Raw genomic sequence first — 16,831 nt, 5'->3', positions numbered from 1 at the left:
GTTCAATGACCTCACACAAGTGGCCAAGGTCAGTGAATGCATCCTCAAAATGCCACATCCCACCAATAGCCTCAGAAACTGTTCAAAACACCACAAACCATCACCCCCTACCAACAATCACTCTCAGACAATCATAGCTCATACCTAACATTCACATGCTCCACTGCACCCTCACACACTTCACACTGCTAAAAGCCTCACAGCCACTTTGCACAGGTGATACACACTGTTGCTATTCAGCCATGACAGCCACATCAACCAAACATATTGTAGGAGACTCTTTGACATTCTTCACTCGTTATTACAAGTGAAGGTGGTGCACAACTAGAAACATTAGGAACCAGAGGGGAGAGGCATGCTTGGATGTTAAATCCCGCATGGAGGGGATGATGGTGGCTATTGCTAAGGTTATGGCCAGTGGTAAGGCTAAATCCATTGAGGATGATGGTGTTCTCATACCTAATCCTCTTTCACACTTCCTGCTCATCACTTAATCACTTCTGATTTACAAGCTGTAGATGGTGTAAGCATACACCTGTTAAATTTAACGCCCCCCCCAACCCTCAACTTCCCCTCACCACAACTTTATCCTTATGCCTTTGTTTTTGCAGATACCCAAGAAGTGCAACCTTGCAGACAGGAGGAAGATCAAGAAGAGAGTAATGAAGAAGTAAAACTGTCACTTGATTCATAGTCATAGCCACAGTTCAGATACTGAAACTGTACATACCTTTGAGGATAGCATAGAGGCAGGGTCTAAATGGAATGAAACACTGCTCATAAATCCACTACAGCCAGTGTAGGGGGCAATGATAGCACAGCTGCCAGGTCACCAGAGGGCAAACTCACGCAAAAGTTCTGCTGCAAAGAACTCAGCTAAAGAGCTTGAAAGGCCAGGACATAGAAGAAAGTTGATTGAAGTGCACAATGAAATGCTTGGTACATTGGGAAACCTGCCATAAAGTCAGCAGTTAATATCAAGGAGCACGGCAGAGTCTGCTACCAACCTAACAGGTGACTTTGCGCAGACTTTGGAGCCATCCTTTCCAGTGTAGAAGCGGTGGCCAATTCCATCACCACAATTGTGAACCCAATCGCGATGTAACATCTGATGTCTCAGCTTCCATTGCAACACAAACAGCCCCACCAGAAATCTGGAGGTTGCAGTGGAAGCTCAGAATGAAATCATGCAAGTTCAGGCTGCTGCCTTCATGACCATGGATACCAAAGTTTAAAGGAGTTTTGTAGGATCTCACAGCAGTCCAGCTATCTGTTCTTCTACAGATTGTTAGGATTGCTGAGGCGCCATCTGGAGGTGTGGCAGCAGCTCCATGGAGCATGTGCCTGCTGTCCTCTCTCAGATGATAGCTCTTGTGCATTCATCCCATCCTCTCTGCCAGTGCCCTTGCTGTTACTTGTCAGCCAGCCAGCACAGGCTGTTGCTGTGCATGCTGAGCTGGTGCAGTCTGAAGTCAAACCTTCTATGCACAGATCTGTTCGCAGATGTCCTCCCAGGCCATCTGCAGTCTCCTGCACTGAACATCAGTAACCTGACACCAACCATTGAGGTAGCACTTTGTAGGAGCATTAGGAAAAGTAACAGCACATGGAGGACAGGCACTAAGGGAATGCACAAGGTAGATTAGTTTAACTTTGTGTGCAATAAGGCATGATAGCTTTTATAAATTTGTCTTGGAACATTTATTTTGTGTTAGCTTTTATTTTTGCATTGTAATGAGGATGATGTGATAGTCAGTGACAGAGGGAAGGTAAGGAGCGTGGGACTGTTGGTAAATGGGGAATGGGGATTGTGTTTGCTGGTATTGCACTTGAATTAGTTCTTCACATACAGCAAGAGCAGAAAGGGACTATTTACATTGCTGCCTCCTCCTCCTCCTCATACTCTTGTTCCCCAGCTTCTCATCAGGTAGGACCATTCCTTCATTACGTCAAGATAACTACAAATCTTAAAACTCACTCAGCCGTGTACTGCAGGGCTCCTATAGACTGGTCCAGGTAGCAGAATCATTGTTCCACGGTACCAATGATCTGCTCTGTCACATTTCTTGAGGCAGCATGGCTCTCATTGTATGCATGATGGGAAAGTGTGAACCAGAGTCAAACGCCATGTTGTCAGTTGATAGCGCTTGCTTGCCTAGTAGTTACCCTTTGTTTTGCCATGGTGGCTGAAACACAGATGACACAGTGGATTGCCACAGGATGAAGGCCTCATGATTGTTGCCAGAATACTGGGTATTGACCCACATGGATGCACTGCCTATGGTCTCAGTGCAACTGAGGGAGGGAGTGGAATCTCTTTCTGTTCTGGTATAGGGCAGAGTTGACATGTGGCACCTGCAAAGTCATGTGCATGCAATGATACCATGTACTAAGTGGAAGCCTATAAACCCTTGTGCTCCCTCTACCTGCTTCTAGCTGACACAAAGGAATAAAATTAAGTCTTATCTTCTTTTTGAATGGAGAATTCCTTATGCGACAATGGACTGTAAACTTTAAAATGTTAGAAATATCTCTAGCGCTAGCCTGAAAGGAACGAGATGCATACAAGATCATAGGTCCCTAAGGTGACTTCATAGCCACTGCTCTGCTCTGAGGTTCGGGTTTTGGCTGCAGCAGGCGGCAGATATCAGTGATGACCTCCTTAGTAAAGTGACGCGTCTCAAACAATGTTTCTTCCTAAAGTTCAGGCAACAGAATTGTGCCGTAAGCAGATATGGTCTCCTGTTAAAAGCCCTTTGTCCCCTCCTTCACCTTCCTCTTCCAGCAGCTTGTCCTGCTGTTATGGGCCCTCTGTTCATTCTCCCAGTTCTGCTGTATTCCAAGCCAACTAGTGTAGACATGTATGGGAGCAATTGGTTTGTGCAGTAACCTTGAACTCAGCAAAATATACTGCAGGAGCTGCCACATCACTCCCTGTAGACTTTTGAAATTTGAAACTATTATGAAAAAGTGTGTAGAATTGTGGTGGAAGACAGAAGAAGTAAACCAGCAACTAACCTATAAGGAGTTAATGATCCCTTTAAATAGCATTGCTGGAGGGTTGTTCAGGCTGCTTAACATATATACATCTGTGCGAGGGGAAGAGAGGGCATTGGCTGGCACATGGAGCTGCAAAATAGCAGCACTGATGCATGCTGATTGAAATCATGATCGGCCTGATCTGTAGACTTCTGGCAGATGTTAACTACATGCACACAATGAATCTGGAGTGCTTTGCATCAGCTGCATTAATACTGCTGACACCATTTTAGATCCCAAATGGCAGCCATAGTGCCCAAAAAAAAGTCACTACTGAACTCAGTTTCATCACTATCATAAGTGGTTCAGAATTGCATCAATTGTGTAAAATGGGGGCCCGTGCTTACGCAAGCTAGGAATTGCACCACTGTCAACTTAAAATATAATGTATGATTGTTCAAATGTGTATTAAGTTAACTTGTTATTTAAACATCTTATGCAAATAATTACGCAAGAAAAAAGATTGAGTGACTGCAACATCCAATTAATTTACCAGCTTGTTCATAGAACTTATTGTGTTAGAAACAAAAATCCTTACTGTTGATGATGGTGATTTCCCGTCCTTTGTAGTATTCTCCTAAAGTGACTGCAGAGCCCTGACGGGAAGCCACAACTCGGACAGTGCGACTGTTATCTGCACAGTCTAGATATGGGTCCCATGTAGGATTTTGTTCTTTCTGACTGATGACGTGTGCGGCTGTGCTGTGGATGCTGAAGGCATCTCTAGTACGGTCCTTGCAGTATGACTTAAAGCGCCACTGCACCACAGGTTGTTGCGCAGACGTGGTGGAGTACTGACAATGAAGAACAACAGGCTGGAACAACATAGCTATCTTTTTGTATTCTGAAATGGTCACTTGAACACCAAGGGATACACCTGTAGGTATAAAGAAAAGTGATTTAGTATGAAAAAGACTTCAGTTTACTACTGAAATTCAAATTTGGCCAAATTTCATTCAACTTCAATGTGCTGTCATATTCCCATTACATTGCCACAGTGATAACTGTTGTAACAAATACCACTACAGGCTTGTTCTGAACAAAATTCCTCCCATGATATATGATCCTCTATGAAAGGATTTATGCTGCATTGGTTTATAATCATACCCAAATATTCACAGGAAAACTCTTACTTGCTGTTATAAATTTAGGTCTACTGTAGATACCTTTTTGGGTTCGGTTATGTCAGTTATTCCCATAAAGGATAGGAGTGAATTTTAAAGTGCATCAACTCACATTATCCTAATCAGAGGGTACAATGACCTAGTGTGACTATAATACCTTGCTTGTGACCTGTACTGGCTATTAAAGTTTTTCACATATTCTCTCAATGTGATACACTGCCTGATAAAAGTTAATAAGCTGCCTTAGTTCACAGCGAGGGAGACATATGGAGCAACAGTTATGATCAGGTTCATTTCATTCAATTAGTATAAATTAACTACTCACGATACAAAATAAAAACTTGCCCACAACAATGAGTTGTCTTGAATTAAACAAGCTGTCTTCTAACCAGCATTTCCAGGCTCTTTATCCCGCTGATTGCACTCAAAGTTTTAACTTTAACAAAACCTGACTGCCATCACAGCCTCCCGTCTCATGGATCCTCCTTTCTGTTCCTCTGCCTCCACAAAAACTTAACATGATTGGTTTGTAAAGAAAAACAGTTTCATAAGCATAGACTACAGTAAGAATAGCATTCTTCATTTTGTTGGGGTAGGGTTACACTGAATGGTGCCGCTATTTTAAAGAGCCTGGAGTTTCTTCAGTGGGTGAAGGCAATATTGGTTGTCAAAATAAAACACTGGATAATTTTCTCTCCCTATAACTTGTGTCAGAGGAAGATCCATCACACAAGACATTGATAATTTTGCTGTAGAAGTAATGGGGCGGCTAACAGCACCCACCATCATGAAAGTGTAAATTGGACAGCAACCTTGCACGTGCAGTTAATATGGAAATCAGATGCTGCATCTGAGTTGGCATGTTTCTCCAACAGCTAAACTATACTTGTATTGAAATACATAGAATGGTGTGAAGTTGCTGTAACTTAATGATAGATAACCATTAAACATACCAGAGAAAGGAAGGGCTTGTCCATTCCAGTGCAAGTATTTCTTTTCCAATGGCATGATAAATCTTAATTACTGTCAAACAACCGCACTGACATTGAAAATTAACTTTTACAAATGTGGAGTCTCATTTCTTCAGATTTGAATTATTGTTGGAAATTTAAATGATTTTTTAAACATCTTTCTTTGTTTTATCCATCTCTTATCCCACATTTCCCTCTCCTTATTTTGCTTTCTGTACATGATTTGGCATTAAACTAAATATTCTAATTGACACTTCCTGGTTCAGACTCTGCACTCTCATTAATGATTCATCAATCTGATTGTTTGAGGAGATACACAGTTGCTTGCCCTGTTCACCCAGGTCCCATATCCACTGTAGAAGGCATTGCAATGAAACGACTCTTTAATTCGCAGTAGGTTCCAGTGCACAATTACATAGGGCAGGATATTCCCCCCGTTGGGGGGGAAGTTGAAGTGCGGGCGTGTGGAGGCGCGCCGCCATTTTACATGGGCGGGCCTTAAGCGTGACATCCACACAGAAGCGCTATGCGTTCCCTGTGCGGGCGGAGGGGAATCCCTAAACCCAAGAGTGCGCTCTTTCGCGCATGCACACGAAAGAGTGCACTCATCTCCCTAAGGCGACGTGCTGCCTCAGGGAGATCGACTCTACTGTACAAATTGTTAAAGACAAAAAAAAAATCCCTGACATGTCCCCTCATGTGATACTGTCACATGAGTTGGGACATGTCCATAACTTATTAAAAAACTTTAATTAAATTTTTAAAAACCTACATGAAACCTCATCCTGCACGTGGATGAGGTTTCATGCTCTTTCTAATGCCCGTCAGGGCTCCTGGCCTGCCCGCCAACCTTAAGGTTGGACGGGCAGGTCCATTAATGACTTAAATGACTCTGTCAATAGCCTCAGTTGACCATTGACAGGTCGGCGGATGCACAGCTGATTTTGCTGAGCCCCCGCCTACCTGAAAATTTAAATGGGGCGCACGTCATTTTACGCGTTGGCGTGCGGGCCCCGCACCTTGCTCACCGACAGGAAAATCCTGCCCATAGGAAGTGTTGGGCAAGTGTGAGTGTAATGAATAAGATAAAAGCAAAATACTGCAGATACTGGAAACCTAAAATTAACACAGAAAATGCTGTAATGAATGGCTGGTACTTTCATTTACCACTGAGAGCAAAATCTGTCCCCCAGTTTCTTTTTATTATGGATCTTAAACTCCCAAATATGAATGGAGAGTTCTAACTACTGAAGCAGGCTTGTTACTATATTTTATTTGCCATTCACTTGAAGCTCTCATGAACAAAAACAATATTCCAGCAAATAAATCCTGCTGTCAATAGTAATTCAATTTTTACACAATCTCCATTTTAGTAGAGCAACTTATAAAACAGCATTGTTGTGGGCAACTGTTTGTATTTTGTATTGAATGGATAAGTTATACTAATTGAATAAAATGAACCTGATCATAACTGTTACTCCATATGTTTACCTCACTGTGAATTAAAGCAACTTATTAATTTTTATCAGGCATTGTATCGTTTTGAGGGAATATGTGAAAAACTTTAATAGCCAGTACAGATCACAAGTGAGACATTATAGTCACACCAGGTTATTGTATCTATTAAAACTGAACCATTAAGAATACTCATTCTAATTCAGACACAGCTACAAGACTGAGAATCTGAATTCAAGGTTTACAAATGAAACTGCTAAATTCACTTCTGCAAATATTACATGTTTTATCATTTTTAAACAAAAGTTCATAATCATATTAGTGGCTACTTCGTACTAAACTGCTCTGAATTTGAAGACAATTTGACTCACTGAATTTTAATACGAATTGATTTTCTGTTCTAAGTTGGTTTACAGATGAATATTCCATGTACTACTTTATGATATAGCTGAAAATTATTACTACACTGGGAGCGTTTTATTTAGGTTTGCTGGCAGACCAACTGATCTGAAAACATGTCACCAAACTGCTTTAAAAAAGATATTATTCTCAGATATGTTACATTTTTCAGCTTACTGTGGGTACCTTTTCAGCATATATGTAATTCAACAAAATTAATCTCGAATATAGGCATCTGTATTATGATGCAAAATGTTATGACACAATTGTATATCAGTTTTCAACTGCTCATCTTTGCCAGAAATTCAATAGCAAATAGGAAGAAATAGGAAATAAAATCAAGGGCAGAATTTTCAGGTCAGCGAGCGGGGGCGGGGCCCACTCACTGACGCATAAAATGACGCGGGGTGACGTCGGGCTTACGTCCCGGTGTCACCGCGTGTCATTTAGATTTTCAGTTTGGCGGGCGCACAGCCAACTCGGCTGCGCACCCACCGACCTGCTAAAAGGCCTATTAAGGACTGTTAAAAACTAGTTAAAATCGTTAAATGAGCTGCCTGTCCAACCTTAAGGTTGGCGGGCAGGCGAAGAGCCCAGGCGGCCTTCACATTTTTCATGGAACCTCATCCACAGGCAGGACGAGATTTCATAATGTTTTTATAAATTAAAAAAGGTTATCATTAATGAGGGGACATGCCTTGAAATATTTTTTTTCCTTTATTTAGCTTTTAAAAACTTTCTTACTAATCTCGCTGAGGCACCTCTGTGCCTTTCGCCTGCTCGCACAAAAGAGCACAGGCCCCAACTCAGAATCCCCCCCCCTCCCCACCGCCCACACAGGGTGTGCGTCATGCTGGGTGGGCCTTAATTGGCCTGCCCAGGCAAATTGGCGGCACGGATCCGATCGGGGGCGCCAATCGGGTTCGCGCCCACTCCCGTCCGCCCCTGCACAACCCCCCCAACGAGGGGAAAATTCTGCCTCAAGAATCTGGACTTGCTCCAATCCAAGCTTATTGTATATGGAATAACTTTCAATTTGTTTAGCTATTCAAAAAGTACTCCAATTCTTTTATTATTTGGTTTATGATTCATTTATAGCTAATTCAGAGGAATTTCTTCAGGTCAACTAGGTGTAGCTTTGGCCAATTAAATGCCTTAATTCAAACCTTAGAAAGTCACTGTGACAAAGTCGGATTTTGCCTGTGATGCCCTGATCTGATTTTTTTTAAAGTTATATTTCTCTAATGTTAAAGTATTCTTTTTTCAACAATAAGCCAACAGTTTGAAATCTTGCTCATTACTAGTTAACACTCAATCACAATAGGAAACAAACAATAGAGTTGTTGAGAGTTTCAGTGGAGAGGTGAATGAGGTACAGGGGGAATTGAGAAAATATTGCAGAGATGGAAGTATGTGGCATTAGTAACAAATGTGATATGAAGTTTGAAGTACAACTTTAGGTGGAAAAGACCAATAAGATTGCATACTATCTGAGCAGCAACCTGAGAAGTTGAGGATAGGGATGGAGTCAGAGCCAGGAGTATAGAGATTGGGATTTCCCCAATATTCAACAGGAGTAAGGTACAAATCGTCCATAACTTAATTTCACATAGGGCAGTATTTTCCCGTCCGGGGCGGGGTAGGGGGGGGTGGGGGGGTGTTGTGCGGGAGTGGGCGCGGCTGGGTGGTTTCCCGATCGGCGCCCCCAATGTGAGCAGGCCAATTAACCAGACGTCCGCTCAGATCTGTGCGGGCAGGGGGGTGGGTTCCCTGAGCCGGGAGTGCGCTCTTTCGCGCACTCAGATCTCCCTGAGGCAAAGTGCCACCTCAGGAAGATTGGTTGAAGTTATAAAAAATTTTTAAAGGTTAGAAAAAATTTTCCTGACATGTCCCCTCATGTGACACTGTCACATGAGCTGGGACATGTCCATTACTTTAATTCAAAAATATTCCAAAAATTTTAAATCCCTCATGAAACCTCATCCCACCTGTGGATGAGGTTTCATGCTTTTTCGGAAGGCCGCCTGGGCTCTTCACCTGCCCGCCAACCTTAAGGTTGGATGGGCAGGTCCATTAATCATTTCAATTACTTTTTTAATGGCCTTAATAGGTCGGCGGGCGTGCAGCTGAGTCAGCTGCGCGCCAGCCGAACTGAAAATCTAAATGACACGGGGAGACGTTGGGATGCACACCTGACATCATCACGGAAAAAGCTGCCCATAGGCAAAACAAACATAGACATGGAATGGATAGTAATGGTCAGAATGGAATAGTAGAGCTGAGTGTCATCAGCATAAATGTGAATCCAACCCTGTCACTATTCAACATCCCATGTTTGCAAATTGAACCAAAAGAGATTAATGGTCTTGATCATTTAATTACAATCTATAACATTTCAGTTAGAACATTATACAGCATAATAATCCTTTAACTCATTTGTATTAGCCCATAATCTTAGTTAACTTACATAAAAGCAACAATTTTTGTGCTTACCTTTTTTTATAAAAAAAGAATGGCACTTCATTATTACAGTTTTGTTCATCGTGGCATTATAATGCAAGTTGTAAGCAAATGGAACAAAATAATCTTACTGAGATTTTTTTCAGATATTGAATGGTATAGGTCCATCAATTGTTTTAACTGTAGAGCTCAATTCCTTTATTCAGTTTGAATTTACAAGACTTTGGGTGACATGGCAGGATTACAAAACACTACTACCCCCATCACGTACTTTTTAAAATGCCACAATGGTATCCTTGGAAACAAAGCTCATGACCTTTTTTGTGTTACAAATGGGGGGTCATTTTAATCTCAAATGGCATACCTCGTGGAATTTTAAGCCTTTGTGGAACTCTGCATTAAGTTAATCAAAAAGACAAAACTATAATTACCTAGTTTATAAAAGAATAATGAAAATGGCATTGTGGTTCTGCACATGGCTATGATTCTGCTCAGCAAATGTATTGGAGATCATTTTTGCTGATCTGTACTGCTGCATGAAAGGATGTGTAAATTTAAAAAGTTGCAAAAGGCAATCAGTACGAAAACGATTGTTGCAATTGCCACAGAATAACAATTGGCCCATTGTGAAAGCATGTTAAAATATATTAGTAAGTAACATTTTGGAAATTCCTAGTTGAAACTGATAAAGAGGTCAATATAATACTGTAATGTGTGGTCACAGTAATAAATGACAAAATGACTTCCAAATCTTTCAAAATCATTCTACCTCTTATTAAACAAAACATAGTTCCCCCCAGTTGCCAGTTTTCTGGGAGGGATCGGTCTGTTAGCTCAAACAATGAAGCTCCGTTTCTTTCTGGTCCTTTAATTGAGGCCAGTGTTTATTTTGCTGAGATATGAGGCAGAATCCAGTGAAGCTCCTGAGAGCAGGAACCGAGGTGGGCAGGAAGTTAATTGTGCGGGAGGCGAAATGTCAGCTTCCTGACAGCGGGATGATAGTTCAGAAGTAAGCTGGTGGCAGATTAAAGGTAGATTCAGGTTCCTGATGGTAAAGGGTGAGAACCTATGTGCAGAATTTTTCACTTAGCCAGCGGGCACGCGCCCAACCTGCTCGAGTGTAAAATGACGCACGTTGACATCAAGCGAGCATCCGATAGTCGCGCGATATTTCATTCGGCAGTCACATGCCAGAATCAGCAGCGCACCTGTCAACAATTAAAAGGCCTGTTAAGGCCATTAAAGGATCAATTAAATAGAACTTTTTGCTGCCCGTCCACCCTTATGTGTGGCAGGCAGGCGAAAAGGCCAAGGGGCCTTTGCACTTATTAGGAAACCTCATCCACGGCTTCCTAAAGCAAATAAAAATAAAATTAAAAAATTTAAAATTTAATTAACAACATGTACCTGCTTATGTGACAGAGTCACATGAGGAGACATGATTTATAACATTTTTATTTATTATTCTTTTTTAAACTCTTCATCTCCCTGAGGCAGCTCTGTGCCTCAGGGAGATTTTCAAGCGCTCACTCGCGTGCATGCACGAAGTTCGCGCTCGCCCCGCCAGCGTGAAATCGCATTCTGATCGCAGGCGGCGGCCATCTTCCCGACTGCCCCTGCCCGACCCCGCTGATCCTGCCTGAGAAGGGTGAAATTCTGCCCTATGGTTAATGTAGCAGCATGCCATCGTATTCATTAAAACACATACTCACCAGGTTAAATTGTATCTTTGCGATTAAGTTGGCAGCAAATGAGAAACAGGTGCTTTCAGATTCACAACTGAATAAAGGTGGTGTGCAGCAGACAAGGCAGTCTTCCTCGTGTAATTGAAGTAGTAATTGCTTTTCTTGTACGGGCAACTTTGTTGTACCAGAGGAGAGGAGGCTGAGCTGTTGCACTGAGCTCAGATGGTGGCAGTCCACAGAGGTCGTGGCAGGGCTGTCCAAGCGAGGGAGGTCAGATCATGGTGGCCCTAACAAGGGTCGTGAGGGACGGAGCTGGACAACATAGGGAAGGAAGGTCAATCTCTGCCGAAGGGAGCTCAAGCATGATAGAGCGGACATTAAGGGTGATTGAGGGCATGTCAAGCATGTAGAGGAAGTGTAGAGGATGATAGTTGGCGGGGGCAGGTCCAGGGTGCTGGAGGACAGTTTAATGGTGATTGGGTGGCGGGTAGGCACAGCTCTAGATTGGCAGTTGTTCAAGGGTGATGGTTTGTGGCTCAAGGGTCACATAAGGCAGGGCTAAGGTGATGGAAGAAGGGTCAAAGATGATAGAGGCCAGGATTTTCTGGCCCCGCCACCGGTGGGTATTGTCATGGGTGGGACGGTAAAATTTGGACAACCGTTGCGGCCCTTCAAATTTTACCACAACAATGCCCGCTGGTGTCAGGGCCGGAAAATCCTGCCTGGAGGGAAGGTTAAAGGAAGGGTGATGGCTTGCAGCTCCAAGGATCCAAGTGTAACAGATGGAGGGGGGGGCGGGGGTATGGTAGAAGTTCAAAATCCTCTTCACAGACATGAAAATGGTGCTGCTGGCTTGCAGGGAGTGGATGCCTCTCCAGGTGCTATTTAAATATGGTGCCAGCACCTTCAACCACCTTGCGCCCCTGCTGCACAATTGCCCCTTGACTGTGCATAGCTAATTGGCTGGTCGCTGTGTGATTGCACATGGCCAGTGTCCTGCCTCTGAGTGACGGCCCCACTTGCTTCTGGTCCTGTCATTGGGAGACCCACTGCTGCAATAAGGTTCTGCCCTTGATACTTTGCCTCTTGATGTGATAACAGTGGCAACATAACAATGAGTATTAAGACAAACTGGGCAAACCGAGTACAGAGTATGAAATGGTCAGATATGCAATTGAAAATTACATTAAGCAAAGGTGGTAATTGATGGAAGATTGCTCATTGTGGTAGATTTTAATAGTGGGTAGGAAGAGTTTAAATGCCTGAACCATTTGGAGGGCTGAGTGTAATTTCCTTAAACCCATTGAGCTACGTGTCCTGTCTAGGTATTCACAGGCAGAGGGATTGAGAATTCTGGTAGATCAATGGTGAAAGCGGGCTAAAAATTTTATCCTTTTGAGGATGAGGAGATAATCATGGGGCAAGAGGAAGACGTGCCAGCAGGCTAGAAGGTTTTAGTGGCGCCAGGCAAAGCAATTGAGTTCCTTCTGCCCACAAATATGTTTAAAAACGCACTTACTTTTTGAGTGACCTGTGGTTCTTGCTGTGGTCTTTTTAAAAACTGCTGTTTAGGCTGCTCAGTGCTACGTACCCATGTATGTCAATCTCGTGAACCTTCACTCTTTCTAAGACAAGTATATCCTTCCTTAGGTACAAAGGCCAAAACTGTACTCAGTACTCCAGGTATTGTCTTACCAAAGTCCTGTATAATTGCAACAATATTTCCTTACTCTTTTACTCCAACCCCCTTGTAATAAAGGCAAACATATCATTTACCTTCTTAATATCTTCAGGGTTTTAAAATAAAAAGCATCTATCTTTTCACTGGCTTTTTGGAACAGGAATCAGCCCTCAAAGATCAGTCTGTTAGGCCACACCCACCAGTAAAAAAAGACAAAGGCTTAAAGGGGCCTCACAGCTGTCAACACTTGGTCAGAGCCATTGCTGCCTTTGACCCCAAAATTTCATCTCGCGACCCCTCTGAGGGTCGCGACCCACAGTTTGGGAAGCACTGCCTTAGCTTGTGCAAAAATCTTTTGTCTGGCACCTTATCAAATGCCTTTTGAAAATCCAAATATACCACATCCACCATGGAGGAAAATGGAGCACAGCAAGAAAGCAGCAGTAATTATAGCACCATGATAATCGGTCGCTACTGCCTCATTCTCACCCAGCGGAATGATTAAATCACCACCAATGTATTACTATTTTAACAGAGTTGTTCATTCATTTACAATAAACTGGTTAAATGTTTCCATTAAAATTGTAGACCAAGGCATGCCATACGATTGTGTTAAATGTTTGTCCTCTAATTTTATCAACAACCATTTCTAGACTCTAGTGGGTTTAACTGGTGAGTGGAATAAATTCCATATCACCAGCTTGACTATAGTTTGAATTTGGCTACTTGGTAGATCTAGTGGAGGATATTTCAGTTCATATGGTTTGACTTTCTCTCTTGATGACACTAGACACATTTTGGTTATTAATCTCTGAAGTTAGAATGTAATAAATGCAGTTTTTACTATAGTGGAGCATTCATACGGCACAAGTTAAGCTGTCTATTCAAGTACAAGGTGAAACAATACAAATTAAATAAGCAAGAAAAGAGTATTTGACCTTCCTGAAACAGTCTAGTATAGATTCAGCTGACATTGAGAATTCAGAAATGCTAGGCAAATGTTAGCCTGAAAGCATACTTCAGAATAGTTAAGTTGGATCATCTGGACAAACAGCTGAAGTAATGTGGCCTGCACATTGATGCAGCAAGCTAGCACCATGAAGGCTGGACATATATTGCCCACAATATCATTGCAGCCTAACCAATCAGGAAGAATGCTTGCAGACAAAAAATTTTGAAGGGATACAGGAGGAGATCATCATTGGTAGGCAAGGTAATTTTGAAGACATTGGAAGTGTTTGGAAGTACTGTGGAGCGTTTTCAGAGGTGTTGTGGTGAGTTAGAATCATTACAGTGCATAAGGCCATGTGGCCTGTCATAATCATACTGGCTCTCCTAAGTGGCAACTCACGTGCTGGCACTCTTTTGCCCTCCCCCCACATCCCTGCACATTCCTCCCTTCCAGATGTTTAGAAAATTTAGAGGATGTAGAAAAATTTACGGCACAGGAGGAAGCCACTTTGTCCATCTTGTTTGCACCAGCCGACAAACGGGCTACCCAGCCTAATCCCATTTTCCAGCCCTTGTTCCATAGTCCTGGAGGTTACAGAACATATCCATCTGTTAAATGAGTTGAGAGTTTCTGCCTCTGTTCCTGGATTTCCTGGATTTGTCAGGAAGAGTTGCTGTATAGGTGGTGGAGGATTAGATGACCTCCCAGCACTAAAGCTGCACCTGTTATGTGGGCAGCATTGGAAGTGCCTCTGGGACTCCAAGACAACAAGCAGATGAAACAGGGGTTGCAGAGAGGGTCAGCTTTGCGCAAGCCCTCTGCCAACTTGGAGCCCAACCCCTCCATGCTCTTTGACAGTGGCAGGAGGCTAACTGGCTGACCAGCCAATGCACCCAGCATCTTGGTGTTCATGCACATCAGCATTCTCCTGTCTGATGTTCCATCAAGGTCCTCGTTTGAGTGCCCTGTAGCTGAACTTGTCTGCAACATTGCTCTCCAGTGACCTGGCACAAGAACCATCCATTACTTCCTGCCCTGGCTGCAGCCCAGTTGCGCCCAGTGACACCACATGCTGAGCCCAATTCTACACTCGCCTTTAAATTAGTGCAATGCTAGTATCTGAGTTGGTGCCTGCAAATGTCAGATCAAGTGACCGGGCCTCTTTATCAGGGCTGTACTGTTGCTTTCTTTCCCCCTCCTCCTACTAAGGCTACTATTTTATGCAGATAGCAATTTTTGGGTGCCTGAAAGCAGAAAATCAGAACAGGAAAGTTAGGTCAAGGAAGAGATTCCATCCCTCAATGTCCAGCTGGTGTGTGACCATACTCAGCACATCATTCAGATCAATGCCCAGTAAACAGGCAGCAGCCATTCTGTATCAGTCTACTCTACCATCTGCATCTAAGCTGCTTCATGACTTCAGTGCGCAACCCATGCACAAGTGAGCAGCATGCATATAACAAGAGCCATACTAAATGTAATTGAGCAGACCATTGGGATGCTTAAGCTACTCTCGCTGACTGTACTACTACAGAGGAGCCCTGAAGTACTCATTTCAGCATCTTGCCACCAGGTATAAAGTGAGCAACTGAGGACCTATGATGGCAGCAGTCTGGTGGCAACAAGCTGCACTTGCATGGTAACAAGTTGATCTTGCCTGGCCTCAGTCTGAGCTTCCACTGTGGTATTCAGAGGTTGTGTGACTTATGCTTGTGTTGCAATGGAAGCTGAGTCATCGGCCATCAGGCATTGCACCATGGTTGGGTCTTCAAGTATGCTACTGGAATTGGCCACCATTTATACCCTAACAAAGGACACAAAGCTCTGCTCGACATCTCCATGCTCCTCGATTAACTATAGGTTTTCTGGCAGGCCTGCCAATGCATTTGCATGCATATCCTTCAATGTTTTTCTGTAGGCTGCCCCTCAAATGCCTCATCAGAGTCTTCAGCAACAGAAGCTCACCTTTCCAGGAGCTGATACCTGTACCACTCTTTTCCCCCTTCCCTGGCTGTATGTCGCTCATACCTAATGTCTTATCACATGCAGATACTGCCTCCATACTACCTTCTAAAGTACATGAGTGTCGATATCTGAGCTGGTGGTTTACTGGTGATTGTAAGGAATGAGAAATTGTGTTTCTTCATAGTCAGCTTCTTCTTCGTCTTTATCACCTCTTGCTCCTACACCATTGCCTGGCTAGATCTGAAAGGAGAAATGCACAAGAGCAGGGCTGTAGTCAGGGGAGGCAGGGGAAAAGTAAGAGGTGCATACCTACAGCATCTGCAGCTTGTAAATCAGTAGATTGTGGTATTAGGCAGAGATGGGATATGATAAGGAGGATAAAATGAACATAACATCATCTTCAGCAGTCATGGCTACTCCAGTGATAGCAAGCACTGTCTCCCATCAGGATGAGGACATGCAGCCATGCCTGCCCTCCGCTGGTAGGGTGCTGTTGCCTGCAGTTCAGCAAGAGTGTCAGTGAGCATAGTGCAACCTGTTTGGCTGATGTGCCTAGCTTGGTTGACAAGTGGATAGTGTGTGTTAAGTTGTGAGATGTGGGCCTGAGGCTTTCACCAGTGTGAACTGTGCGAGCGTGAGGTGAAGCTATAAATGTGAACTATGGGTCATGATTGATAGAGACAATTGGTAGGTGAGTAAAGGCAAGGTGCTGAATTGAACAGCATTTAAGGCTAGTGATTCAGATGTAAGGATAGGGAATTTGAAGATGCATACACCGACCTTGACCACTCACGAACTTCTTGTGGCACTGCATTCAGGTCTTCGGGGCTAGACTGCTGGCATTGACCAAAGCGGCTATCTGTTCCCTTTTAGTGTGTATGGATAGCGGCCCTCTCTTCTGCTGACTACCTCCTACACTCCTGTACTGCATTGGAGAACCTTGGGAGTACACTCTCTGCCTTGTTGCACCATTATTCAATGTCTTTTCTGCTCAGACACACTTCCCCAGCCACTTCCAGTACCTGTCACAGCCAGAATGCACTCCCCCCTTTAAGAGATGCAGGTTGGTTTTAGTCATACTTGCCTCGCACAAACTTGGG

The 16,831-nt window shown here is 43.4% G+C and overlaps 1 protein-coding gene across 1 annotated transcript in view; it reads right to left on the bottom strand.

Moving 5' to 3' along the window:
* The window catches only part of LOC144691963 (immunoglobulin-like domain-containing receptor 2), a 142,107-nt gene that overhangs the window by 70,597 nt on the left and 54,679 nt on the right, over positions 1–16,831 (bottom strand). The window contains exon 2 of the mRNA XM_078560539.1: positions 3,578–3,916. Coding sequence (XP_078416665.1) covers positions 3,578–3,916 — 339 coding nt within the window. The remainder of the gene's footprint in view (positions 1–3,577; positions 3,917–16,831) is intronic.

This window comes from Cetorhinus maximus, chromosome 16, assembly GCF_964194155.1.
Source record: "Cetorhinus maximus chromosome 16, sCetMax3.hap1.1, whole genome shotgun sequence".
NCBI lineage: Eukaryota > Metazoa > Chordata > Chondrichthyes > Lamniformes > Cetorhinidae > Cetorhinus > Cetorhinus maximus.
Note: the sequence above shows the minus strand (reverse complement) of the source record. Positions and strands in the feature narration are given on the sequence as shown.